Source organism: Gossypium hirsutum, chromosome A04 (genome assembly GCF_007990345.1).
Source record: "Gossypium hirsutum isolate 1008001.06 chromosome A04, Gossypium_hirsutum_v2.1, whole genome shotgun sequence".
In the NCBI taxonomy this organism is placed as follows: Eukaryota; Viridiplantae; Streptophyta; class Magnoliopsida; order Malvales; family Malvaceae; genus Gossypium; species Gossypium hirsutum.
The window spans coordinates 88,352,882-88,376,741 of NC_053427.1; the positions used below are offsets into that span (position 1 = coordinate 88,352,882).

General features: G+C 31.3%; 5 protein-coding genes, 1 long non-coding RNA gene and 1 other non-coding gene across 23 annotated transcripts; 5 read left to right on the forward strand and 2 right to left on the reverse strand.

Moving 5' to 3' along the window:
- The first annotated feature begins 1,647 nt into the window (after nt 1-1,647).
- On the forward strand, nt 1,648-6,522 carry LOC107933374 (pre-mRNA-splicing factor ATP-dependent RNA helicase DEAH1-like). Of its 4 annotated transcripts, none has more exons than XM_016865565.2 (3): nt 2,731-4,801; nt 4,925-4,988; nt 5,099-6,522. In XM_016865565.2, exons 1-3 carry the CDS (start codon nt 3,554-3,556, stop codon nt 5,152-5,154), a joined length of 1,368 nt encoding a protein of 455 aa, XP_016721054.2. In that variant the 5' UTR covers nt 2,731-3,553; the 3' UTR covers nt 5,155-6,522. The 4 variants fall into 4 exon arrangements, 2 of the variants coding, with proteins under 2 accessions (XP_040967650.1, XP_016721054.2); XR_001693604.2 differs by having other exon boundaries at nt 2,733-4,988; nt 5,099-5,415; nt 5,511-6,522; XR_001693605.2 differs by having other exon boundaries at nt 2,735-4,801; nt 4,872-4,988.
- On the forward strand, nt 5,238-6,522 carry LOC107933378 (pre-mRNA-splicing factor ATP-dependent RNA helicase DEAH1-like). The gene is made up of 2 exons (XM_041111724.1): nt 5,238-5,510; nt 5,610-6,522. The coding sequence occupies exons 1-2, from the start codon at nt 5,238-5,240 to the stop codon at nt 5,874-5,876; spliced, it is 540 nt and encodes a 179-aa protein (XP_040967658.1). The 3' UTR covers nt 5,877-6,522.
- A 71-nt stretch (nt 6,523-6,593) lies between these two features.
- On the reverse strand, nt 6,594-10,523 carry LOC107933376 (squamosa promoter-binding-like protein 2). 9 transcript variants are annotated; one of them, XM_041111719.1, is made up of 7 exons: nt 10,371-10,523; nt 9,376-9,493; nt 9,084-9,126; nt 8,204-8,978; nt 7,970-8,115; nt 7,490-7,756; nt 6,594-7,203 (listed from the first exon to the last, which is right to left on the reverse strand). In XM_041111719.1, exons 4-7 carry the CDS (start codon nt 8,905-8,907, stop codon nt 6,872-6,874), a joined length of 1,449 nt encoding a protein of 482 aa, XP_040967653.1. In that variant the 5' UTR covers nt 8,908-8,978; nt 9,084-9,126; nt 9,376-9,493; nt 10,371-10,523; the 3' UTR covers nt 6,594-6,871. The 9 variants fall into 9 exon arrangements, with proteins under 9 accessions (XP_040967653.1, XP_016721064.1, XP_040967657.1 ...); XM_016865575.2 differs by lacking the exon at nt 9,084-9,126 and having other exon boundaries at nt 8,204-8,961; XM_041111723.1 differs by lacking the exons at nt 9,084-9,126; nt 10,371-10,523 and adding an exon at nt 9,580-9,976 and having other exon boundaries at nt 8,204-8,961.
- Nucleotides 10,524-11,945: 1,422 nt separating this feature from the next.
- Nucleotides 11,946-12,027, forward strand: TRNAS-UGA (transfer RNA serine (anticodon UGA)). Its single transcript has one exon. It is a non-coding gene; the product is annotated as a tRNA-Ser (tRNA).
- Nucleotides 12,028-12,731: 704 nt separating this feature from the next.
- On the reverse strand, nt 12,732-15,369 carry LOC107933322 (uncharacterized). The gene is made up of 2 exons (XM_016865510.2): nt 14,980-15,369; nt 12,732-13,312 (listed from the first exon to the last, which is right to left on the reverse strand). The coding sequence occupies exons 1-2, from the start codon at nt 15,124-15,126 to the stop codon at nt 12,848-12,850; spliced, it is 612 nt and encodes a 203-aa protein (XP_016720999.1). The 5' UTR covers nt 15,127-15,369; the 3' UTR covers nt 12,732-12,847.
- Nucleotides 15,370-17,113: 1,744 nt separating this feature from the next.
- Nucleotides 17,114-17,614, forward strand: LOC107933363 (uncharacterized). Its single transcript, XM_016865547.2, has one exon. The coding sequence runs from the start codon at nt 17,168-17,170 to the stop codon at nt 17,519-17,521; it is 354 nt and encodes a 117-aa protein (XP_016721036.1). The 5' UTR covers nt 17,114-17,167; the 3' UTR covers nt 17,522-17,614.
- A 1,891-nt stretch (nt 17,615-19,505) lies between these two features.
- Nucleotides 19,506-22,920, forward strand: LOC107933397 (uncharacterized). Of its 6 annotated transcripts, XR_005925854.1 has the most exons (6): nt 19,506-19,968; nt 20,421-20,574; nt 20,792-21,052; nt 21,283-21,543; nt 21,639-21,743; nt 22,581-22,920. It is a non-coding gene; the product is annotated as an uncharacterized lncRNA (long non-coding RNA). The 6 variants fall into 6 exon arrangements; XR_005925855.1 differs by lacking the exon at nt 22,581-22,920 and having other exon boundaries at nt 21,639-22,051; XR_005925856.1 differs by lacking the exon at nt 22,581-22,920 and having other exon boundaries at nt 20,792-21,056; nt 21,283-22,051.
- Nucleotides 22,921-23,860: the final 940 nt, after the last annotated feature.

Consider the following 23,860-nt stretch of genomic DNA (forward strand, 5'->3'; position numbering starts at 1 on the left):
GCCCAGTATGAAAATTACTGGAGTATGTTTGGTCACATGCATTGATGTTAAAGTACTTGGGTTAATCTGCATGTAGTATTTATTCATTCTGTCATTGGATGATGTTGGTGTTCGTCTTGAATCGAGAATACAACCGTTCTCTTATCAGCATTACATGTTGCATAAGTCCCTCGATGCTCATACGAGCATCAAGAAAAATGCAGGTCTGATTTTAAAGCTCAGGAAGCTGCTATAGAATGCCTGTATCGATGTTAATAATCGGATTGTTTCGTTTTTGTTTGTAAGCCTTGTAAGCTCTGGTGGTAATACTTGCAAGTTCTGTTTTGCTCCATTTTCTACTGAGTGTTGTCTGTTAAGATCGATTATGGAATATATTTGCAATTATTATACGGTATTTTGGTTTTTAAAGATCCAAATTGAAATCAAATCGGACCGAACCTTTCACTGGTTTGAATCGGTTTGGTTCATCATTTTTATTTTTATTTTTTATATTAAAGTTACTTTCACTCAAATATGAAGTTTTTATTTCCGCACTGTAGAAGTTTATAATTTTTATATTTAGAAATTAAAAAACCCAATTTTTGTTTGGATAATTTTGGTTTATAAGTTTTATGAATCAAATTTGTTTCAGGTTCAGATTTGGTTTGGGTTCGTTGTATTATATATTTTCTAACAGAAATTATTAATTTAATATATTTATAAGTAAAGTTTTATTATAATATTATATTATTCATTGTATTTTTATGAAAATTAAAAATTTTTATGGTTATTTATTAACATCAAAATGATATAATGTTAATTCGTTAGCGTTAAATATTTTTATTATGTTACTAGTCAAATAAGTTGATGTCTTGAGCATTTATTTAAATAATAAAAAAATTAAATTTAAACATTAGAATGGAAATATCAATACTATATAGCATTTGTATCTATATTATTATTTTTGTGTTCTATTAATCTATATATTATTATTTTTGTGTTATTAAGTTGATGTTACCTTCTGGATCACCGGTTTAGCTGTCGGTTTAGCTGTTAAATTATAAAAAAATATGTATACTATAGTGTGATTTGAACTCTCTCACTACCAAATTGAAGTTACATTTTGATATATTTATACATTTTAATTTTGATTATGCACATTTTATTGTTTTTAATCAGTTGTATATATTAATAATATATTTGATTGAGTTGATGTCATAAGTTAAATTGATATTGACTCAAGATTTATAATAACACAATTACGAACAACTAAATTTAATTGTTTTATTTAGTTTTAAATAACGTGTTTCATTATTTATTGTATCTTATTTTTTGTGTTTTATATTTGTTGTTTTTGCAAGCATATGCATGTGATAGGATTTTTAATTATTATTAGGGTTTGTTTGGATTACATAGAGTAATTGAATGGGAGTAATTACGTTCTCTTGTAATTATAAAGAAATGTAATTATCTAGATGTGTTTGATTGGCAATGTGTAAGTTTATCGTAATTTTTTGTCATGTTTAATAGTACAAATCGTAATTATACAGTTGTATAATTTGTATTTTTAAAAAATATTAATTATTATAAAAAATTATTAGTACAATAAAAGTAATTTGTAAAGAAGTAATAAAAATTAAAATCAAATCATCATATGTATTTAGTCTAAAAAAATAATTGATAATTGCATTGTTAATAAAATAACAAGAAAATAAATATTATAAGTCGTATTTAATTGTTCTAGAGTGCATTTGTTGGGTCAATTCTTTTTTAATATTTAATATATGATTTCTATCATTATTTAGATTTGAATTTGCATAATTATCTTAAAATCTCTTCTTTTTAGGTGTTTTTTAAGGTAGGGATCATTTAAATTATAGCAACATGACAAATATCTTAATAAAACAACAAATGTCTTTTTAATCACATTTTGAAGCATTGAATGTCTCATACAAAAAAAATTATAAGTTTATGATGTTTGTGTTTAGCGTCATTATCCCGGTATCATATTTCATAATATGGTGTATTTTTTTTTTTGATTTGCATGATTAGTATCAATTTAATGATATTTATTCTAGGTGATATTTCTTTTTATAATTAGCAAATTAAGTAAAAATATTATAAGATTTATAATATATAATATTTATAAAAATGTAAAAATGGTTTTATAAATTGTTTAAGAATTTCAGAACATTTTTTTATAAAAATATAAATTTTTGTCATAATTTGATAAAATTATTTTTATGTTTAAGTTATTATAAACAAAATAGATTATATTTTTTTTATAAATAAGAATATTATTTTTATAATATATAGCATTGAGACATAAATAACTTAGGTTTATATTATAACATTTTTATAACATGTAAATAATATTTTTTTACCATAATTTTAGAATATTTTTAGAATTTAAATAATATAAATTTTTTTGTTATAACTTCATAAAATATAAAAATGATTTTTGTAATATAAATTTTTTAAAATTTATAATATATAAATTTATTACCTAATCATTCTAAACACGCATATAAACATTATTTTTTTTTGCTTAAGCATAGTTAGTAAACAAATCTCATCATTAATGAAATGAAAAAAAATAGTGACAGGCTCGAAAATAAACACTAATAGATTTATTCGACATAATTAAATATTAGTTATAATTCTTACATTTTAAGACTTATTAGTTAATGAAATAAAATTTAGTGAAAGACTTATAGATAAATATTAATAAGTTTATTAAACAAAACTAAATATTAACTATAATTATTAAATTTTTTAAAATTGTTGGTCAAGTTAACATATAATGGAAAATGTTTTTTAAAAATAAAACGTGGCAAATAAAAAAAATAAGTTTTTTTTTAAAAGAAAAACATAATTAAAAAATAGGTTAAAATATGAAAAATATAAAATGTAGACAATATTTAAAATGGTTTATTCGTATAAAAATATATAAAGTTTTTAAATACGGCACATTTAACGCGTTGTATATATGTATGAAAAACCTGTCCGGAGACCAAACCATTAGGAGGAAGAAGCAGATGGAAGATGGGGTCACTTGTGAAAGAACTAGCCGACGGGGACCATCACAGTTGGGTGGTGGATGACAGACTAGCTCTCCAAGAACATCCGGAGAGGTTGGGGAAGACTTGGCAGCGGCAAGTCAAGGAGAGGTTAGGTCAAGGGATTTCTGACAGAAGTCCCATCAATCAGAATCAAAGGAGGTTCCAGGAAAGAAGGAAGGCATGAATGAGGGGAGACTCGTCTAAGGGCTGCAAGATATGCTACAAGGTTGACTCAGTCCAACAAAATAAAATACGATCATATTTGAACTTGCTTCCCAAGTTTACCCATTTTTTAAATATATATATATATATATATAAACAGTTTATCTCCATTCCAGTAGAGATAAGGCAATTCTTCAAACCCTAAACTCGAATTCGAAGATTGTTTCTATTGGAATCATTCGGTTTTCGAGTTATTTGCTCTCTGCCTCTGCATTGCTATATTTGATTCATCAGTTCCTTTCGATCCTGTTGCTTGTTTACTGCTTTGCAAACTTGATCGTTAAGGAGCTATGTCTGGTGATTCAAAATCCGGAAAATGGGAATGTAATGATGCTTTGAAGGCTTGGGTCTCTGATAGGTTACTGGTGTTGCTGGGGTTTTCCAGTCCCGAGTTCGTTGAGTTTGCCATTGGACTAGCTAAGCAAGCGACATCGGCTGCTGATGTAGTAGGGAAGCTTGAAGAATACGGCTTGGCATTTTCCGATGATCTTCATTTGTTTGCTGAAGAAATCTTCTCCAAAGTTCCTTGGAAAGTATCGCCAAGGAAGCAAAAGACTTACGAAAATGAAGGTGGCACTGGTACCGGTTCGGGAAAAGCTGTGTTTGAGGACCAGATTGAGTTTATCAAGGAATCCATGTTGAAGGTTGATGATGAGATGTCAATCGAGTCACCCCAGATTTCCAAGGCAAAATCCGAATTGGAGACGCTACATGAAGACCGGAGAACGTTGCCAATTTATGCACATCGAGATAGTCTGCTTAAAGCTATTGAAGAACATCAGGTTCTTGTTATCGTAGGTGAAACTGGTTCAGGGAAGACTACACAGATACCACAATATCTCCATGAAGCTGGTTATACGAAACGTGGGAAGGTTGCTTGTACACAGCCTCGAAGAGTTGCTGCTATGAGTGTTGCTGCTCGTGTTTCTCAAGAAATGGATGTCAAACTCGGTCATGAAGTTGGTTATTCTATCCGTTTCGAAGATTATACTTCTGAAAAGACTGTTTTGAAATATATGACAGATGGTAAGCTGTTGCGAGAATTGCTTGGCGAACCTGATCTCGCGAGCTATAGTGTGATAATGGTGGATGAGGCTCATGAAAGAACTGTCTCTACCGATGTTCTTTTCGGATTGTTGAAGGATATAGCACGATTTAGAAAAGATATCAAAATACTTATTTCAAGTGCTACACCTGACGCAAGCAAGTTCAGTGATTTTTTCGATTGTGCTCCGATTTATCGAATTCCCGGGAGACGGTATCCTGTTGAGATACAATATACAAAAGCACCAGTAGCGGATTACTTGGATGCTGCAATTGTTACAGTACTTCAAATCCATGTGACACAACCACCCGGAGATATTTTGGTGTTTCTTACGGGTCAAGAAGAAATCGAGTCTGCAGAAGAAATTTTGAAGCATAAGATAAGTGGATTTGGGTTGGAAATTCCGGAACTTGTTATCTGCAAAATATTCTCAAACCTTCCGACCGAGCTTCAAGCGAAAATATTTCAACCGATTCCTATCGGTTCACGGAAGGTAGTCTTGGCAACAAATATTGCAGAAGCATCATTAACTATTGATGGTATTAATTATGTTATTGATCCAGGCTTTTGCAAGATAGAATCTTATAATCCGAGGACCGGGATGGAGTCTTTGCAGGTAACATCAATCTCTAAAGCATCCGCTAATCAACGTGCTGGTCGGTCTGGACGAACAGGTCCTGGTAAGTGTTTTCGATTGTACACTGCTGATAGTTATAAAACTAAATTCGATGATAATACGCCACCTGAGATACAACGGACCAACCTTACTAGTGTTGTTCTTTCTTTGAAGATTCTCGGAATTCAGAATTTGCTGAACTTCGATTTTATGGATCCACCATCGAATGAGGCTCTAGTGAAAAGCATTGGAACTTTTGTTTGCATTAGGTGCATTGAACAAACTTGGAGAGGTGACTAAAGTTGGTCGTCAAATGGCAGGGTTCCCTCTCGATCCAATGCTATCGAAAATGATAGTTGCTTCCGATAAGTATAAATGTTCGGATGAAGTTATTTCCATTGCTGCTATGCTTTCTGTTGGGAATTCGATCTTTTACAGTCCAAATGGCGAACAAGTTCATGCTGATCACGCGAGGATGAGTTTTCATACCGGTAACGTCGGTGACCATATTGCTTTAATGAATGTTTACAATTCCTGGAGGGAAACGAACTACTCGACACAATGGTGTTACGAAAATTATGTTCAGGTTAGGAGCATGAGGCGTGCGAGAGACATCCGGGATCAACTAGAGCGTCTTTTGGAGAGAGTCGAAATCGAACTAACAGGTTGTCCTAATGATTTACAGGCTATAAAGAAGGCCATTACATCTGGATTTTTCTCTCATTCGGCCAGGTTGCAGAACTACGGTTCTTACCGAACTGTGAAGCATCCGCGGATCGTCCATATACATCCAAGCTCGGGCTTAGCAGACAACTTCCCGAGATGGGTTGTATACCATGAAGTAGTTCTTACCACCAAGGAATACATGAGAAATGTAACTGAGCTGAAACCGGAATGGCTGGTCGAAATAGCCCCACATTACTACCAAATGAAAGACATCAAAGATGCCTGATCGAAGAAAATGCCAAAGGAACCGGGCCAAGCTACAGGGCGACCGGTGAAAACTGATTGATCCGATGAAAGAACAAGATCATATCCATATTTCATTTTAATCTGTTCTCTATTCACTTCCTTTTTTTTTGAAGAAATTACCATTTCTTATCATTTTTATGTCTTTTTTGTTCAATATATTAGCCTGCTTGTTCAAAATTTCTAATGAATGTTTTTTAATCCAAAACTTCTCAGAGCTGAAGCATTAGTGATGACTTGCAAAGAACACTGAGCAGCATAGGGGCTATAGTTGGTATGTACTTTTTGGTTAAATTGATGTTCGAGGCCGAGTCAGATTCAGGTTTGATCTATTTTGGTTAAATTAATTCAGTTCACTTCAAGTTTAATCAGTTAACTGAATTTTTGCAGATTCGGGTTTGATCTATTTTGGTTAAATTAATTCAGTTAACTGAATTTTTGCATATACCCATAGATCGATACATGGTGTTAAGAGACATTGTCCGATTCATGTATGTTTTACAGATTTGTGGCCCTTTCTCTTAATAACATCATATCTAAGATTCAAATTTGAGTTATCTTAGAAAAAATATAATGTACTTTATTACTATACTCTTAAAATAAATTTTAATCCTTATTATTTATCTTGATATGCGTTGTCATGGATAATGACTAGTATTATATCTATTATATGTCAAATATGAAATTAAATTTATAATAATTACTTAAGGTTAGTTATGAATCTTAAATTAAAATATAGGGGCCAAGAGAAAGGTCTCATATGCTAGTCTTTTAGGTCTATTTAGCCCATATAACCCATAGTCATAGTCAGACATGAACTCTAAACATATAGAGAAATCATACTAATAAAAACCGAACTCATCGAATAGCCTGATACTTCTTTCATATCTGAAATAGCTCCCTACAATGGCGGCAAATGCGGCTAACGTGGGCATCGATATTAACTAAGAAAGTTGATTGAATGGTTGTGCGGTCAATTCAGGAGTAAAAGCCAACATCATATGGAGCCTTAAGCAATAGGAACTCCCGAAAACGGTCGTCGACGTCGCTAGTATGCATGCGGGACTTGGTGGTTGTTTCTTCTTGTTGTTCGATCTGCCAGTTTTCTGGCAAGGCATGTTGAAAACCTTGTGGGATTGCATTCATTGCTGGCTGAGATGTACTGGTAAGGTTGACATGCATAATGGGGTAGGTAAGTGAACCGTGTTTCGGTTCACTTGAAATCTGGGAATCATTTGACAGAAGAGAGAGAGCACGTTGAAGTTCTTGAGCTCTGCCGGTGTTTGAAGCAACCATAGATTGTTCTACACCTGCAAAATTTGACAAAAAACCTGTAAGCTCGTAACATCAGTTCCATCACTGGTTTATCATATTCCAAAAAGTTTATTGGCCCGAAAATACTTATCCAAGAATGAAATCTAGTACATAACGGGGTAGCACATTGAGACTTCACCTCAACGGTCTCAACAGCATCGGTGTTCAAGAATAAAAGCACTTTTCGTGTTAAAAGTAGCAGTAAAAGATGGCAACATTTATAGACATTCAAGCAAATGCATATCATATACCTTGTTTCCTAGTAGAAAAGTGAAAACATACCTCCATCAAGAACCTCAGCCGTGTTTTGCTTACCCTTAGAGGGTAGGAATTTGTTGAAATCATGACATCGCATCGTGATGGGATTTGACAGCTGATTGATTGGAAGTTGCACCTGTTCATTGATGTTTCCAAGTTTCGTAGGCGTATAACTTGTCATTTGAGAGGACTTGGAGTAGAACGTGCCTTCCAATGCAAATTTCTTGTTGGGTCTAGCATTATGAAGAATTGGGACTTCATTCCAGACAAAACTCGTACGTTGCTTCCCATCTGCAAAAGGCATAACTTATCATATTTACACGACCACAAGATGAATAGCTATCATATTTACACAACCACAAGATGACGATGATGATTTAGTTAACGAGCAACTCAAGCAGATAATTTGAGAGCTAAAAGAAAGAAACCGAACAGTGTCATGTGATCTATTCACGTAACAGTATCATACAACAAAAAACAATAAAGTCAAGTTTAAAATGGTACCATATGACGAGGATGACAACGATGGAATCCTTGCAGCATTGAAGTGGGTAGCTTCAGTTTGCGGTTTGCGGCGTCTCGCATTGTGGTCGGAAAGTCGCCGACGACAACTTCGTTTGTTTTCATCAAATTCCGACAGCGCATGGAACCTTTAACATCAGCAACAACAATACAACATGATTATGATTTCAACACTCATTACGAAACAGACCCAAACCAAATAAATAAAATTTTCACCTGCTACATTGCTGGCAGAACCGGCGTTCCAGACCGCTTACAATGACCTTCGGACTCTTTGAATGATTTTCACAAACTTTGTGTTTCCGATGGTAATCTCGAGCAGAAGAAAGGTCAAGGTTACAACCTTCGACTTGGCAACGTACAGCATGTGTGCTTCGACAATTCAGTTTGGATCTCTTTGCAGATAAAGGAGATGATGTTCCCAGAGTGGCAGAATAAGATGAATCCGTAGCATTGGTTCCCGTACTAACATCTTCAAAGTATGTTTGTTTGCCAAGCTTTAAACTGAGTAATGGCTCACCAGAGCCAACAGAAGCCACGAGTGTCAAGGAAGTACTGGTTGTCTCAATCCCAGAAACTTCTTTCTTATTGCTTATATCATCTGGGATAGCTTCAGAAGCCTCCAAAGTAAATTTGGTCAATTTTGCCTCCCCCATAGATAAAGAATCAATGGATGCCGATTTCAAATTTTTAGACAAAGACACAAGGCCTAAATCCGAGCCAGAACCACCACTACAACCAGCAACACTGGAAGAATTGACAGACACAGAGTCCAATCCTCCTTCCCCTTCATCAATATCCCACTCTACGGGTCTTAGCCTTCTCGGGATTTCAGTTGCTTTTGCGTTTAACATTAGGTTTTCCCAGTCCCATTGCAACGGGGTCTGTTCGTTCCACTCCATCAGAGAGATAAAACTCATAGAACACTTCACACAATCATCATTGTATAAACTGGAAAATTTAGTCCCCAGATCCTGAAAATATAACAAGGCTTGCTCGGAAAAAAAGTTTCAATCACATAACACAACATAAAGCATAACACATGAAAAAACAGATAACTAAACCGAATCCTGGCATATCAAGAAAATAAACTGACCTCTAAATCTCACAGAATTGGAGTTCAACCATCTTTCTCGGACCTAGACGGGACAAACTAGAAAAATTGTTAATCCACTTCAATGAAACAATAGATTCTCTGCTCGTTCCCGAACTATACACTAAAAAGGTTAACAGATACCACCCCGATCCACTATACTAGTACCAATTAGATTCGACTAAACAAGCAATCACTTCTCAAACCAAACAAGTTTTAAGCAAATATCGATCTCCATCCATCTAAAACAAACAACTTAAGCAACAACAACATCAAAATAGATCATAGATTCAACCTTGCAAATTTGGGACAAGATTAGCTATACTGGCTTTCCTCCTTCCTTTCATTATGACTAATACGAAAGAGCTGAAGTTCCAAGTGATCTATCCGTTCGAGCTCATACTATCAAAAGCCTGCATAAAGAGTATCAATTAAATCCCAAGTAAATTTTATATAAATGTTCTCTAAACCAACAAAACTTTCAAATAAATTCCACCACCAAAATCCTGAAGAATTTAATCCTTATCCAAAGTTGCTGAGACCCTTTGTTTAACTCGAAAAACCCATGTCCAAAACATATTCGGACTCCCAAAAATCCTTGAATATACCCGTATTCGAGTCTTATACCCGAGTCTGAGTAACAAAACCCTAACGACCAATAATTCTAGGAATCAAATAATAGCAAGACACAGTACTTAAAGTAAAGGAAAAACCATAAAAAGGGAACATTTCAATAATACACATTCAATTATCTAGAGCAATCAAACAAAAAAAATTGGTCCCAATTTGAGACCCACAAAGAATAAAAATTATGGTAAACCCTAATTTACAACTAGGAATCAATCAACAACTACCACAAATTTCATAAAAGAATCATTGCAATTATTAATTTTATTCATAAATATGAAATATATATTATATGGCCCCTTGCTATTTACTAGCTATCAATCATATCATATTTTTATTCTTTTTAAAGATTTGAATAAATTCTACCTTAGAAAATAAAAAGGAAGTGAACTATTTTCTTTTAGTTTCCCGAGAAAACAAGAAAGAAAAAAAAAAGGAATCTATTGAAGAATTACAAAAAGAACTAATTAATAGAAGAAAGGAGGTGTTGAAGGAGATGGGCTTTAATATGAGCTGCTAATACAAAGAGATGTTTAACCATTTTCAGAAATTTGCAGAACCTCCATTATTATTACTCTATTTTTTCTTTATGGCGTTTAATATTATATATATTATATGAAAAATAAAATAAAGGAAGTTAAAAAGGTGAACTCAGTGACTTACCAATCAGAAGGAAATGGGAAATGAGTGGAAAGTTAAGAGCTTGAAAGGGAAAGGAAATGAAAAGGCAGAGCTCAGTTCTGACTCAGTCTTTTTATTAGAGACTGAAATCAGAAAATGAGGGAAAGTGAACGAAAGTGGGGGAAAATGGGAAAATAAAATTTTTTGAGGATAAATAATAAATAATAAATTCTCTTTTTCGAGGTTAATGGATATTTTCGGTACCTAAATTGTTAAATCTCAACAAAATAAAAATAAAAATAAAAATAATTTAATTATTATCAATTTTTAAAGTATAATTATTAGTCACGAGTTAGAATGTTTTCCATCAATTATTAACGGCATGATTTTGATAAGTATAATGATAAATTTAGTTTTCAAAATTTATACGTTTTATCGATTTGGTCCTAATTTAATAAATTTATTGTGCAATGTTTGTGTAAATATTGAGGTTAAATTTATCGAACTTTTTAGAATTAAAGCTAAAATGACAAAATATGTAAACATCGAAGGCTAAATTTATTATTATTCTAATCAAAATTATGTACAATTGACAAAAAAAGTTAACTACGAAGTTAATTGTTTTTAGTTGCTCACATTCGAAATTGACAGAGATTAAATTACTCTTAACTTTTTTGTGAGGGATAAATTTACTCAATTTTGAAATTAAAAAGAACTGGAAATATATTTTTCTCTTTATTTTTTTGTTCTAATTATTTTAAGATGTAATTGGGCAAGTTGTAAAAAGTTTCAAGTTTGAATTTAAGTTGAAATTTGATCTATTGCGGTGAGGGAAAGAGGGGAGATCAAGCTAACTCTGAGAGAAATTTTCAAAGTATCATCTGCTAAGAGTTGACAAACCCTTCAACGATGGTCGATATTGTGCTAAGGGTAGTTGTACTCGATTTTATCTTTGGGTTTTGTCTTTCAATTACTACTAAAAAAGTATTCATGAATGAAAATAAAAAAAATGCTACTTATTTAGCTATAAAAAAGAGTAAACTATATCAAATGTTACTAAACTATTAGTAAGTTTATATTTTGGTCACTCAATTTCAAAAAATTACAAAATGATTATTGAATTATTCGAAAGTTCTCATTTATGTCACTAATCTATTAAAATCACTATTGTATGACTTTCTTTATTCACATTGCCTACACTAGCTAAAAAAGCTCACTTTCTCAGTTTAATTTTTTTGTTCATAAAACAACTTTGAATATCACATATCTTTGAACCAAAATTAAAATAACTTTTTTCTCTGATCTTCAACATTAACTATCAGATCGACTTAAATCTAAGGTATATTCTTCTACTTGTCGATTGGTACTAATCCATCAAACTTATTATCAAATCATCATTTAGAGCTCATTAGTTAGACTTAAAAAAAAACTAATAGCCAATAACTTAAATATAAACTTTTGAATAATTCCAATGCCTATTTTATAACATTTTGAAGTTGAGTGACTAAAATGTAAAATTATTAGTGAACTTAGCCGTAGTTTACCCAAAAGTGGAATAATAATAAAAAAGATGATGACAACGATTATAAAATTGTCTTAAGCCGTTATGACAACAAGGTCGATATGTCCGAGTGGTTAAGGAGACAGACTTGAAATCTGTTGGGCTACGCCCGCGCAGGTTCGAACCCTGTTGTCGACGCTTTTCATTTTTTCATTTCAATAAATAAAACTTTTTTAATTGCTTGAATAATTTCCAATATATATAAATAATTAAATAGAAAAATAATGTATTATGTGGTTATTATTACCTTTGTGCAAAATCGAGTAAGAGTAACATCAACGTTTTTATTTTAAGAGATAAAGTTATAATTTATTTATTTATTTTAAAAAATAATTAGTTCCTGACTATCATATCAAAGAATAAATTAATTATTTTGTTAATTTCTTTTATCTAATTTTACTGTAAAAAATTAAAGTAGTTGGCAGAATAACCAGACAATTATAAGTGGTGTGCCATGCGTACCTCATGCTGATGTATAAAGATCAGTTTGGAGGACCAATTTACTCTTTAATCCAACGTATAAGAATTAATTTATACATTTTTTAGTAGAAAGAATAAAATGCAATTAAACTTCTAGTACAAAAACTTTCACGATACTTTTACCTACAAAATCAACTTATTATTATTTTAAAAATTTTATTAACAGAAAATCAATTTATTTTGTTGTAAAAAATTGTCTATTCATTTATTTATTATTTATAATGCTTGCTAAATAATTTTGTTTTATTTTTGGATACATTTTAAATTCGGTTTTCGAAATCATTGAATGTGTAATGAATTATTTAAATTAAATTTCGAATTCATAAATATAAATATAATTTTGTTTTGACATAAAATCAATATTTAAGAATAAAGTGTTTTTATTTAAATTACAATTACAATCAATATATTTGTATAAATATAACTAAAAATAATCATTACAATGCAAAATCTAACCATAATAAGTTCACATTTCTCACTATTCTTCATCGTTTGATCCCATATGCGGAAACTCAACATGGGGAAGCTCAGGCATTCTAACGGAAGGAAGCAAAGGGTCAACAATGTTATGATCGTTGCCATCTTTGTCGTCGTCCCCGTTACCAACAACATTAATCTTGCCAGGGCTTGGCAGCATTCCGGCAAGCAAACTTCCGAACGATCGAAAAGGGTGACTCATACCGTCTCGGAGTTTGAGAACCAAGGAAACCTCGGAGAGTTCCCAAATTAGGGTGACGACGATGAGGGCCGAAAGCAGACAATGAGTTATTGTGTTCTGTCTCTTCACCGCTTTGAGCTCTTTCACTATCTCTTCCTCTACTCCTCCATTTCCACCACCTCTTTCTTGGTTGTCGTTTTTGATCTTTGGCTCTGATTTGTCAATGCTTGGGGATGTTTCCTCTTTTGGTACAGTTGATCTTTCAACTCCTTTCAATGATTCTAACTACTTAAAAAGTAAACTAAATTACGGTGCACTCACAACGTGGATGAAGCTAAAAGCATTAGCGGTAAAGTTGAGATATTAAAAATCATGTTGTCATGTGTATTTTTCTAAATTTTATATAAAAAAATATAAAAAAAAAACACTCTAAAAGGAATGAATTTTTTTTATAATTTTATAATTGAGTTAAGACTCAATTAACGGGTGTCATCAACTTAGTCAAACACATAAATAATAGTGTATGGACTGATATAGATGTTATATTCTTGGAGTGATGATTTTTTCCCTTTTGATTTCGTATACATGTAAAAAGTTAATTATTTTTTTTGAAATTTATGATTATAATATTAGAAATTACTTTCATTTGATATGATTTGATATTTTATTAATAAATCTAAATTGATTATGCTTCCTGTGTTAAAGTGATAAAGTGGATTTTGTTTTAAGAGCAACTTTTATGTATTTGGCTAAAGTTATTATTAGCTGAACAAGGTTGGATGAAATTTTTTGTAACTTTGACTTTGATATTGTATTAGTAGTAAAAATATTCATGTCATCACTTCAGTAGTATTGAGGGTATCAACTTTCTTTTAGAAAAAGTTTTTGTAGTGTTGTCCATTAAATAGTTTATCTAATCCTTAAACAATAAAAGTATTGTACCTAATTTGTCTATGCTCAATTTTAGCCTTAAATTTTACCTCCCTATTTCAAGGAGAGCCCCAACGGGTTTATAGAGTTTGTGGGAGCGCCTCACCACCAAGAAAATTTTTAGTAGTTGACTTTAGTAGGGTTTGAACCCATGACCTTAAATGGCATTAGTGAGTAAGAACTAGAGGTGGCTATGGATTGAGTCATGTTGAGGTTTGGTTCCAAAAAAAAAGTTTAAGCCCAAGTCCATTTTTGAGCTAAGCTAGCTCACCCAAAAAACTTATTTCACTATTAAAAAATAATAAAATATTAAAAATATATATTTTAATTGATATTTTATATATTTTATAATTAAATTTAAAATTTAAAATATTTTTTATATAAAAATTTAATTTGGGTCAATGTATAAAAATCTTTATCCAAGCCCAACCTTAATAGGACTGGCCTATCTTTTGGATAGTTTTAATAAGAACCATTTGGCTAAAATCGAATATAGACATTAGGGGCACAATACCTCTATTGTTTAAGAATCAAATTACAACAGATGACACTTCAAATACTTCTTCTAAAAAAGAAAACGCCTCAATCAATACTTACTAATAAATTATAAAAATAGATTAAAAAAAAATTAAATCCTCAAACACCGTATAGAATTAGACCAAAACTGAAAATACCCTTCAAATTATAAGATAAAATTAAATATAGCTATGTAACTCTTCAAAGATTCTTCAAATGACTATGGTTGCTGAACCCTTCCAAAACATGGAAAACATTGAAAATTTGAATATATTCATATTATATATATACTCTATCTAAATCAGAGATTCATATTCAAAATTCAAATAACACAAATTATGCTCATAGAGTACAAACCAGACAGTTTGCAATTGGATAAACTGTGATATCGGCAAGAAAAATCCATCAAAGGGGTGATTTAGAAATCTGGTTTTTGTTGATTCTATCTAACAAAAAGAAATGATATTCCCAGGAAAATTTTTTGTCAAAGGAAACTTGTTTGGTACCTGAGAAAGTAATCTGGAGAGGACTTGTTCATCATCATCATCATCTTGAGAGAACTTAACATCAGATGATGTATATTTGATTCTCTTTTCTTCAATGAGTTTTTGGATTGCTTGATTGATCGTCTCGATATCTTGAATCGATTCCATTTCGAATAATTGAAAGATTGAAAATGAATTTTGGAGGATTAAAATTGAAAAGTTGTGGTTGATTTATGATTTGCTTTTTGGATTGAAAAGCATATTGCCCCACAAAGAGGAAAAGATGGGTTCACTTGGCATTTATTGCGAGCTTATCTCAGGCTGATTTCATCGGGTGGCTTGTAGTGGTGGACTTCGAGACGGCTCAAATTCTGCTGGTAAATTGGACTTTAGCTTTTATGTGATAATTTTTGAATATTAAAATTTTAGTTATGATCTAAAATAGGTGCGTAAATGATATATTGGAGCTCACAAATTATTTGAGTTCGACTCGAAAAAATTTAAATTTAATTAGGTAATTATCAAACTAAATTTGAGTAGTTTAAGCTATTGATTGAGCTGAATTCAAGCTTTAGTAACACTCAACTTGAACAATCAATAAGCTTTTTATTTTTAATATTTTATATATTTAGTTTAGTTTATTGCCCTTAGTATTTTGTTGAACCGAGCTTGAGTTTGAATATATACGAGCTTAATGAAACTTAAGTTCTACTAATATTTATAAATGATGTTAATTGAGTTTGAGCTTGAGTAGCTCGATTATATCTTGAGCCGAGCTCGAGCTTAAAAATGAATGTTTAATCAAATTTGAGCCAAGTATCGAACTCGAGCTTGCAGGTATTTAGGTGTGGCTTGATTACAGACCAACTCAAATAATAATATCTATTGATAATATTGTTAGTAATTTGCAAAAACTGAATTAAATCGAAATATCATGCATACAATTGCGAAAAATCAAAGTTCATAAATCTTATTACATATTAAACCAAAATTAATGTATATTTTTGAAATCTATCATTTAATTTATTTATTTGTAATAGATTTTAATTAAAATTTTGGTCAAATTCTAATTTTAGTCCCTCTTAATGAAATGGATGCATAAGTCTTCATGGGCGGGCCGGGTTGGGCTGTATTACCTTAAAATTGTTGAAGCCTTTTATTCTAGTCCATTTGAGTTTGATTTGGGTAGGTCCAAACTTCAGAAAGCTCATTTGATTATTTAAAAACAAAAATATTTTATTAAAATTAATTTATATTTTTATAATTAAATTTAAAAAAATATTATTTTTTTTAAAATAGAAATAATAATTTAAATCGGATGGGTGAAAATTATTATTTATTTTCAAAACTCGAATAAATCAAAATTATCGATTCAACAAGTAATCTAACAAAGTGATATTTACTTGGACATCACATATTCTCTTCCATCTGCATGTGCCTACTGATATCACTAAAACTTTGATTGAATAATTTTGGGGAAGTATAATTAAAAAATTAAGATAAAAATTATCATCACATATATCAAAATTTGATTGTCATCTGATTTATATGATATGAGCTGATAAGTTAATTCTAATCGAATTTGACAATTTAACTTGATTAACTTAAATCAAAATTCAATCTAATTTGATTTGATCATAATTTAAGTTTAACAAATGACCCAAATTAAAATAAATTGGATTCAAAATGATCTGAACTCAAAATAAATTGAACTTGACTCGAACAAAGTTATTGTTGTTGGAATCGAACCAGATTAGTTAGTTAGATTGAAAATCGGTTGGTATATTGATTTGGACAAGAGATTGAATTGCTCAAAATCGATAAAAAACTGAAAATCGTGATAAAAAACAGAGAGTTGAACCGGTTTATAAATTTTTTAATATTTATTTTAAATGAATTTTTAAATTTTATTTAATTATTGTTGGACTGGGTGTTGTACCAGTCGAACCAAGAATAGATAGTTTGATTATTCGACCACCAATCCAATTTTTGAAACATTGAAATAAGGAACCTACAAAAACATAAACTCGAGATATAACTCAATCTGAAAAATTTAATAAAAAAATGCAAAAAATTTAAAACCGAAATAATTCAAGAAATTTAAACATATCCAAATAAATCAAACCCGAACTAATATCTAAAAAGAAATCTTAAGAGAGTGTAGGCATGAGAATGAAGTTATTCCAATGGCGGTGGCAGTGAATCCAAAATGCCTTCATCGCTTAAACGCCGCCCCACACTCTCTTTCACTTTATCTTCTCTTTCATTTGCATATAAAAAACTCCATAGATTCAAATACTCCATCAATAAATCACAGTTGCCTAGTTGCCCTTGCAAACCTTACCGTGAAACGATGTCGGACTGGGGTCCAATTATCGTGGCGTTGGTTCTTTTCGTGCTGCTAACGCCGGGGTTGTTGTTTCAAGTTCCCGGCCACCACAGGTGCGTGGAGTTCGGCAACTTTAAGACCAGTGGGGCTTCGATTCTCGTGCATTCGTTGTTGTATTTTGGGCTCATTTGTGTGTTTTTGTTGGCTATTAAGGTTCATTTGTATTTAGGTTGATGATAAATGGTTGATCCTATCTAATCTTTGGCTGTTTTAAGTTGGTTTATTTTTCTAAATTAAAATAAAATTAGTATTTCATTTTTCATTGCATCTGAGATCTCAAATTATGATCACATTTTAATTCGGTGTTTAAATTTTAAAACGTTCCCGTTACATTTTCAAACTATAGATGTTATATTAGTAGGGTTCTTTCGTTATTAAAATCGTTAATAACTTTTAAATCTTATTTAGATAAATTTAAAATGAACAACTTTAAAGAAATAGAATATTGTCAAATATTTTTTTTAAAATAAAAACTAAAAATAAAGTAAAATTGAAAAGAAAAAATGAGTGAATGATATAAAACTTATATATAAACTTCGGAAATCTCAAAACAAGTGAATGATAAAACATCTATTTTTAAAATATTTTTTCTTAAAATTTTTATTGTAAATTATGTCACATAAGTTTCGATGTATCATTTAACGATTAAATTAACGATTTTAGTAACGGAAGAATCTAATTTATATAACTTTGATAGTTTGGAGATGTAATTAGAATGGTTTAAAGTTTTAATTAAATCCGAAGATGTTAATTTTTATTGATATTTACATGTTTTTATAAAATAATTTAAATAATCAATTACATATAATTATTAATATTAAACTATTAAACTATTAAAATTTTTTAATCTTAAATGTTCCAAGCTAATTAATTAATTGGCGTTATCAAGGAAGAAAGCTGTGCAACCTAAGAAGCTTGAAAACAACATTACTTACATGGACGTTTCATTGTATAAAGCTGCGGCAGAAGGTAAAATTGAAGATTTCAATAATTACCGAAGGCCTGAACTTGAGTCGCTGAAGACCCCAAACCATGACAACGTCCTCCATCTTAACTTATCAACCTCCGAGTGTATCGGGAACCGTACCAGATCAGATTTTATCGAACAAATTCTCAGCAAGTGTCCGTCACTGCTACCCCAAACGAATGCTAAAGGTCGAACTCCTTTGCACGTTGCAGCAAGGAATGGACATTCTGCTATTGTGAACTTCTAATCAAAGTCTTGCGCAAAAGCTAGAGATGGAGATTTAGAGAAGCTGGGAATGAATCAAGTAAATGCAGTGAGGGAGATGCTGAGGATTAGGGATCAGGAATCCAACACGACTTTACGTGAAGCAGCAGGGTGTGGCAATGTCGAAGTGGTGAAATCGAATTTTTTGTAACGAGATGAACGGAAGTTAATTCTGTGTTTTCCAAGTAGAGATAATCAATTTTTACTACAAACTACTCATGCTGTCCGAAAGACAATAAAAGGCAGAGATCATGGAGACCCCCATGGCCATGGTAGAACAACTTTGCAAGCAGCAGTTATGGCCGTAGATGCCTGGCAATTACATATGGAAGTATATTATCAACAACTTCATTTATTTCCCCAGATATATGTGAAAGGGAATTAAATCTCCATATGAAGCCAAAATGGATGTGGTTCCAAGTGTTGAGCAGCATAGGAAGTAATCAAAATATAGGTTGCACTGCAAGGAATTCAAGGCTGCCTTGTCCACAAAGGCTTATAGCTGCTAAGCACCTGCTCTTAAATTTGAAATAAGAAACACAGTGCAGTATTGACCTCACCACAAAGAGCTGTACACCGCATTTTCTTCCATTCTTTTTCTTCATTTCTTCTCCTTCTTTGCCAAGTATTTTCTTTACAGTTTGCTTAAACCCAAATTTCAACCAGAGATTGTCGTTTTGTTTATAGTAAAAGTATAAAGTTAGCACAAAGCAATAATAGTATCGAAATACATCATTAACATGCATCTACATAAACAAGTAGATATTTTAAAGCTTAAAAATTACTGAAAAATTACATTTTTTTCCCTCAAAACAAATTCAAACACACACACACACACACACACAAAAAAAAAGCTAGCTAAAAAATATGCCCACAGACAAAAGAGAGTAAAAATAAAAAACTAAATCACAAAATGAATAATGCCCAAATCTTCATTTTGAAAGAAAATGACAAAGATGAAAGATGTGTTAGGAAAAAATAAAAGAAGAAAAATGGAAAATGTAAAAAGGAAAAAGGAAAAAAAAAACCTAAAATCGAATGAGAATGAGTTGACAAAACTGGGGATGTGGTGGCTGAGTTGCTTGGCTAGCGAGAGTGATAAAGGGTAATAATGGTAGGTTATGGCTTTTTTCTTTACTATTCCGTGCGTGTAATTGCAATTAACACTATGTTTGGTTGGAGGGAATGGCTATTCCATTCCCTCCTTATTCTTTGATGACTCGTTTCTATTCCCTCAAATGCGTAATAGGGATTCAGCGCTGAAAGTTTGGAATGGCTATTCCGACCATCGCTGAATAGAAATGAAGAAAATTCTTCCCAAAATCTCCTTCAGACTTTCTTTGCAAATGCGTTCAAAATTGCTTCTTTTATTACAACAATACACTTTCAGGTTAGCAGATTTTTCTTTTAAGTTTAATTTCGTTTGGTTTCTGTTCTTCAATAATCAAATTTTGTTTTAGAAGGGTTTTGGTGATGGGTTTTCTTTAAAATTTCTAAAAAAATAAGCTACAACTCAACTCCCAAATCTCTGCCTTTTGGGGGAGATGATGTTTCGTTTTCTCTTATGGGAAACCTACGGACTAGAATTGAATTGCAGAGAGTCAATCGTAATCATCATATCGATCTCTTCTTCTTAATCCTTGTTTTATTATTTCGATTTTGCTGCTGGAGATGACAAAAATAAACTAATTAATGGAGGAGATAACTCAAATTTTGATGAATTTCTATTGTCTGTAATACCCACGCATATCCCTTTTGCAATATTTTTCGTTCTTTAAATCAGAGTTTTATTCCCAAATTTCTTACTGATAATAACTTAATTTTCATTATTATATTTTACAGTATTTCAGATTTGGAGATATGGTGCAACAAAAGAAAATTTATTAAGAAATATACATTATAGTGCTTTGGAGCAGACACAAATTGAAGTCCAGACACTAGAGGGTCAAATGGAACCAGAAGTTCTGCTAACGGGCAGTATAGATGGCTCCTTCAGGTATAAATGGAGTTGGAAATAGATATAGATGTATCTGCATCCTCTTCCAAGTACAGGATGCCTTCGATTTTCTATTATTGTACTATAAATTCTAGTACTTTAGTTGGATCTACAAGTCAGTAATGTTAGTTTTCCAGCTTCAATGTTCTGTTTTTATGAGCTTGTTAACAAAATTTAGGTCAGGGTTGAAAGCTGAAATTGGAATACTCTTTCCTAGGATATTTTTCTCCAACATGAATCAGTGCTGTGCTTAATTGGCATCATTAAGTCAATGGGAGCTTGGATGGATCAAGAGCTGAAGATAGGTGATTCTGACTTGTCTAGAAGCTTCGAGAGTGACCCTTCATCAGAGAGACCTTCAACCTCGATTGTAGAAAATGGAGTTGTCCCTGATTGTGAGTTGCATCCAGAAATGAATTTTGAATTGTCAGATACTGCTACGCTTGAGCAACGCCGGGCTTACAAGATTGAACTCCAAGTCGGTAATTTTTTTATGTTGGGATAAGTATGAGTGGTTCTTCAAGTAGCAGTTACTTATCTAGTACTGAAACTGTCACAGAGGGTCGCCTAAATATATCATTATAATTTGCCATATTACTATTGACTTCTCTTAAGTCATGTAATTTTATGTAGCGTAATTTTATGTGTAGCTCTCATTTTCTTTTACAAGCTTAGTTTTACTGACCAACTTTACTGGGTTACATGCAGAAAGGTGGCTCATTATTTAACAGGAATCCTTCCAAAGGCATCGAGTTTCTTATAAATATATGCAGATGAGAGCTTTATTGCCTGATAGACCACGCTTTTCTTCAGCCAAGTTAAATAGTTCCATGACTATTTCATTCTTGAGATATTCCAATGGAAGCACAAAGTGTTTTTGATCCACATTGTATACAACAAAATCGCCCTGCTCAATTGTTGTCGACGTGTTGCAACTGTTTGCGCCAGTATCTAAGGTGGCACTTGATGGTGTGATCCTCTTTCTCCTGATTGTAGCCATTTTTTGCCATTTTCTTACTAACTTGATAAGCTTCTTAGCGCTGACCATCTTGCTTTGCTCTAAGGTTAAAGGAAAGAACTCCAAGATGAAAGGAAAAAGAGGGAAAATTTAGGCTTGAAACTCTTCTAGATATAAAGCAATGGAAATTTGATGAATATATAACTAGAAGGTGAGAGACAGTCCCTTTAATGAACAGTACAATGCCGGTATTCATTGGAAACAAAGACGTGGTAGGTAGATATGTATAGTCTGCAAGCTGACCATGTTTGTTTTTATTGGATGATTAACCCCCAGCAAAGTTGATCATATATACATATATACATCTTTATGTAACTTCCAAGTGGTTTAACAACAATAAGGTCCAGTAATGAAAGTGGTCAGGTGATCCACATGTTCTGGATTGATGAGTTTTTATGATTTCTGAAACAGGTTTTACCCCTTAAAGATTGTTTATCTCTAGGCTGTTATGCTTTTAAATTGTCTTTTGTCTAAATCTACTTCGCATTTATCTGTCTGTTAATTGCTTTAAGAGATTATGGGGTCAAATATACGCTTAAATCTGTTTGAGCTGCCTTTTCCTGATAACTATTATAACTAGATAGACATAAAAAATATATGGTAAAAAGAACTCTTCAATTCCTCTCAATTTCGAATTGAGCAAATTGGTCCTTCTAAGAAAATCAAAGCAATTTATTTCCTATCAATTTCAAAGGTTAGAAATTAAGGACAATTAATCATAGAGTTAATGTTTTCATGGATTATACATGATTTTGATTGGTCTAATAACAAATTTAGCCCATTGTTTATACATTCTATCAATTGGGTCCTAATTTAATAAATTTATCTTGTAACATTTGTGTAAATTTTGAGGTTGAATTTATTGAATTTTCCTGATATTGGCTATGAACTGAGCTTGCATGCTTCCTCACAACCATCTTCTTCTAAGCCAGGTAAATCTCTTGAAGATTTAGTTGAGCCTTTCGCTAATACAGCTCAACGTTTGCAGGCAAACATGGAGAACCACTTTCAGAACATAGAAAATCAAATCAATCAACGTACGATTTTAGTGTAGCAGATTAGAAACTCAAGAAGTTGACCAAGAGGTGGTCGCTCTCAAGGAATTAACATTGAATTTCTGAATAATTACACAATATGCATACTTATGTAGCTTTTTGATGGTATAATGACATGATAGAATGTGATTATAATGTTGTAATTTTTTGATGTTGTAAAATTTTATAACATATGAATTATGACATATAAACTAATGAAATCATGTAACTTTTTGTTAATATATGAATATTATATTTGGATGTGAAATATAATTCTCAAGTTATTTATTCTTCTAATATTTGTTTATAATTAAATTATTTGTTTCAATAATGATATTTTAGCACATTAAATATGTATTACAGTTTAAAAATAATAAAGTAGATTATATATTATTTTTATAGTATTATATATTATGATTTTTTAATTCATATAATAATAATTATATTAAGAATGTTATTAAATTACATATTATTTTATTAAATTATATTTAATAATAATTATGTTAAAATATGGTTAAATTATTTTTTAATAAAATATATTTAATAATAATTTTATTAAAATTTAATAACAATAACAATAATCATCTACCTTAACAAAAAATTCTACTAAGGGTATTCTGGTCGTTTTAGTTTTTTTCCTTATGCTATTACAACATCATTCCATTTAACCAAACACAAGAATACTATTACAGTTCTATTCTATTCCGTTCAACCAAACAGTTGAATTACTTATTACAGCTCTATTCCATTACAGCTCTATTTAATTACAACTCTATTCCATTAGAGCTAACCAAACGTACTGTAAGTGGTTGGAATAATGAATGACATTCGGTGTTTTTGAGAAATAGAGAGCTAAAGAAACCCAGCTTGTAATAATATATTATAATGAGTCAAACATTACATTGTAATGGGTCCACGAAACCAGGCCTAATTGAATGACTCATCCCATTCAATCAAACAGGCTGTAAGTGTTTATAATTCTTTATAATTAAAATTTAAAAAATATTTAAATTAATTTAAACTTTAAAATCATTGTTATTGTAATAATTAAGAAACTATGAATTTGAATACTTAATATTTAACGTCTTATCGAAAGATTAAAAAATATGAATAATAAAAGAAATTGCTTAAAAAACATCTAAATGAAATTAATAATCTACGTATTAGATAAATTTATTTAATACAACTTAGTTTTTTATTAAATTAATATATATTTTGACCTATAATATTTTTA

What these genes read in the sequence shown, in the direction of transcription:
- LOC107933374 (XM_041111716.1), top strand. Translation starts at nt 3,554, where the DNA reads ATGTCTGGTGATTCAAAATCCGGAAAATGGGAATGTAATGATGCTTTG. An exon ending in GTCTGGACGAACAGGTCCTG is followed by an intron (nt 4,989 to 5,098) that starts GTAAGTGTTTTC and finishes CTTTCTTTGAAG; the next exon opens with ATTCTCGGAATTCAGAATTT.
- LOC107933378 (XM_041111724.1), top strand. Translation starts at nt 5,238, where the DNA reads ATGGCAGGGTTCCCTCTCGATCCAATGCTATCGAAAATGATAGTTGCT. An exon ending in GTTACGAAAATTATGTTCAG is followed by an intron (nt 5,511 to 5,609) that starts GTTAGGAGCATG and finishes AATGATTTACAG; the next exon opens with GCTATAAAGAAGGCCATTAC.
- LOC107933376 (XM_016865575.2), bottom strand. Translation starts at nt 8,907, where the DNA reads ATGAGTTTTATCTCTCTGATGGAGTGGAACGAACAGACCCCGTTGCAA. An exon ending in TTCTGCCAGCAATGTAGCAG is followed by an intron (nt 8,116 to 8,203) that starts GTGAAAATTTTA and finishes CTGATGTTAAAG; the next exon opens with GTTCCATGCGCTGTCGGAAT. An exon ending in GTTGTCATCCTCGTCATATG is followed by an intron (nt 7,757 to 7,969) that starts GTACCATTTTAA and finishes TGCCTTTTGCAG; the next exon opens with ATGGGAAGCAACGTACGAGT.
- LOC107933322 (XM_016865510.2), bottom strand. Translation starts at nt 15,126, where the DNA reads ATGGAATCGATTCAAGATATCGAGACGATCAATCAAGCAATCCAAAAA. An exon ending in TCTCCAGATTACTTTCTCAG is followed by an intron (nt 13,313 to 14,979) that starts GTACCAAACAAG and finishes CTTTTTAAGTAG; the next exon opens with TTAGAATCATTGAAAGGAGT.
- LOC107933363 (XM_016865547.2), top strand. Translation starts at nt 17,168, where the DNA reads ATGCCTTCATCGCTTAAACGCCGCCCCACACTCTCTTTCACTTTATCT.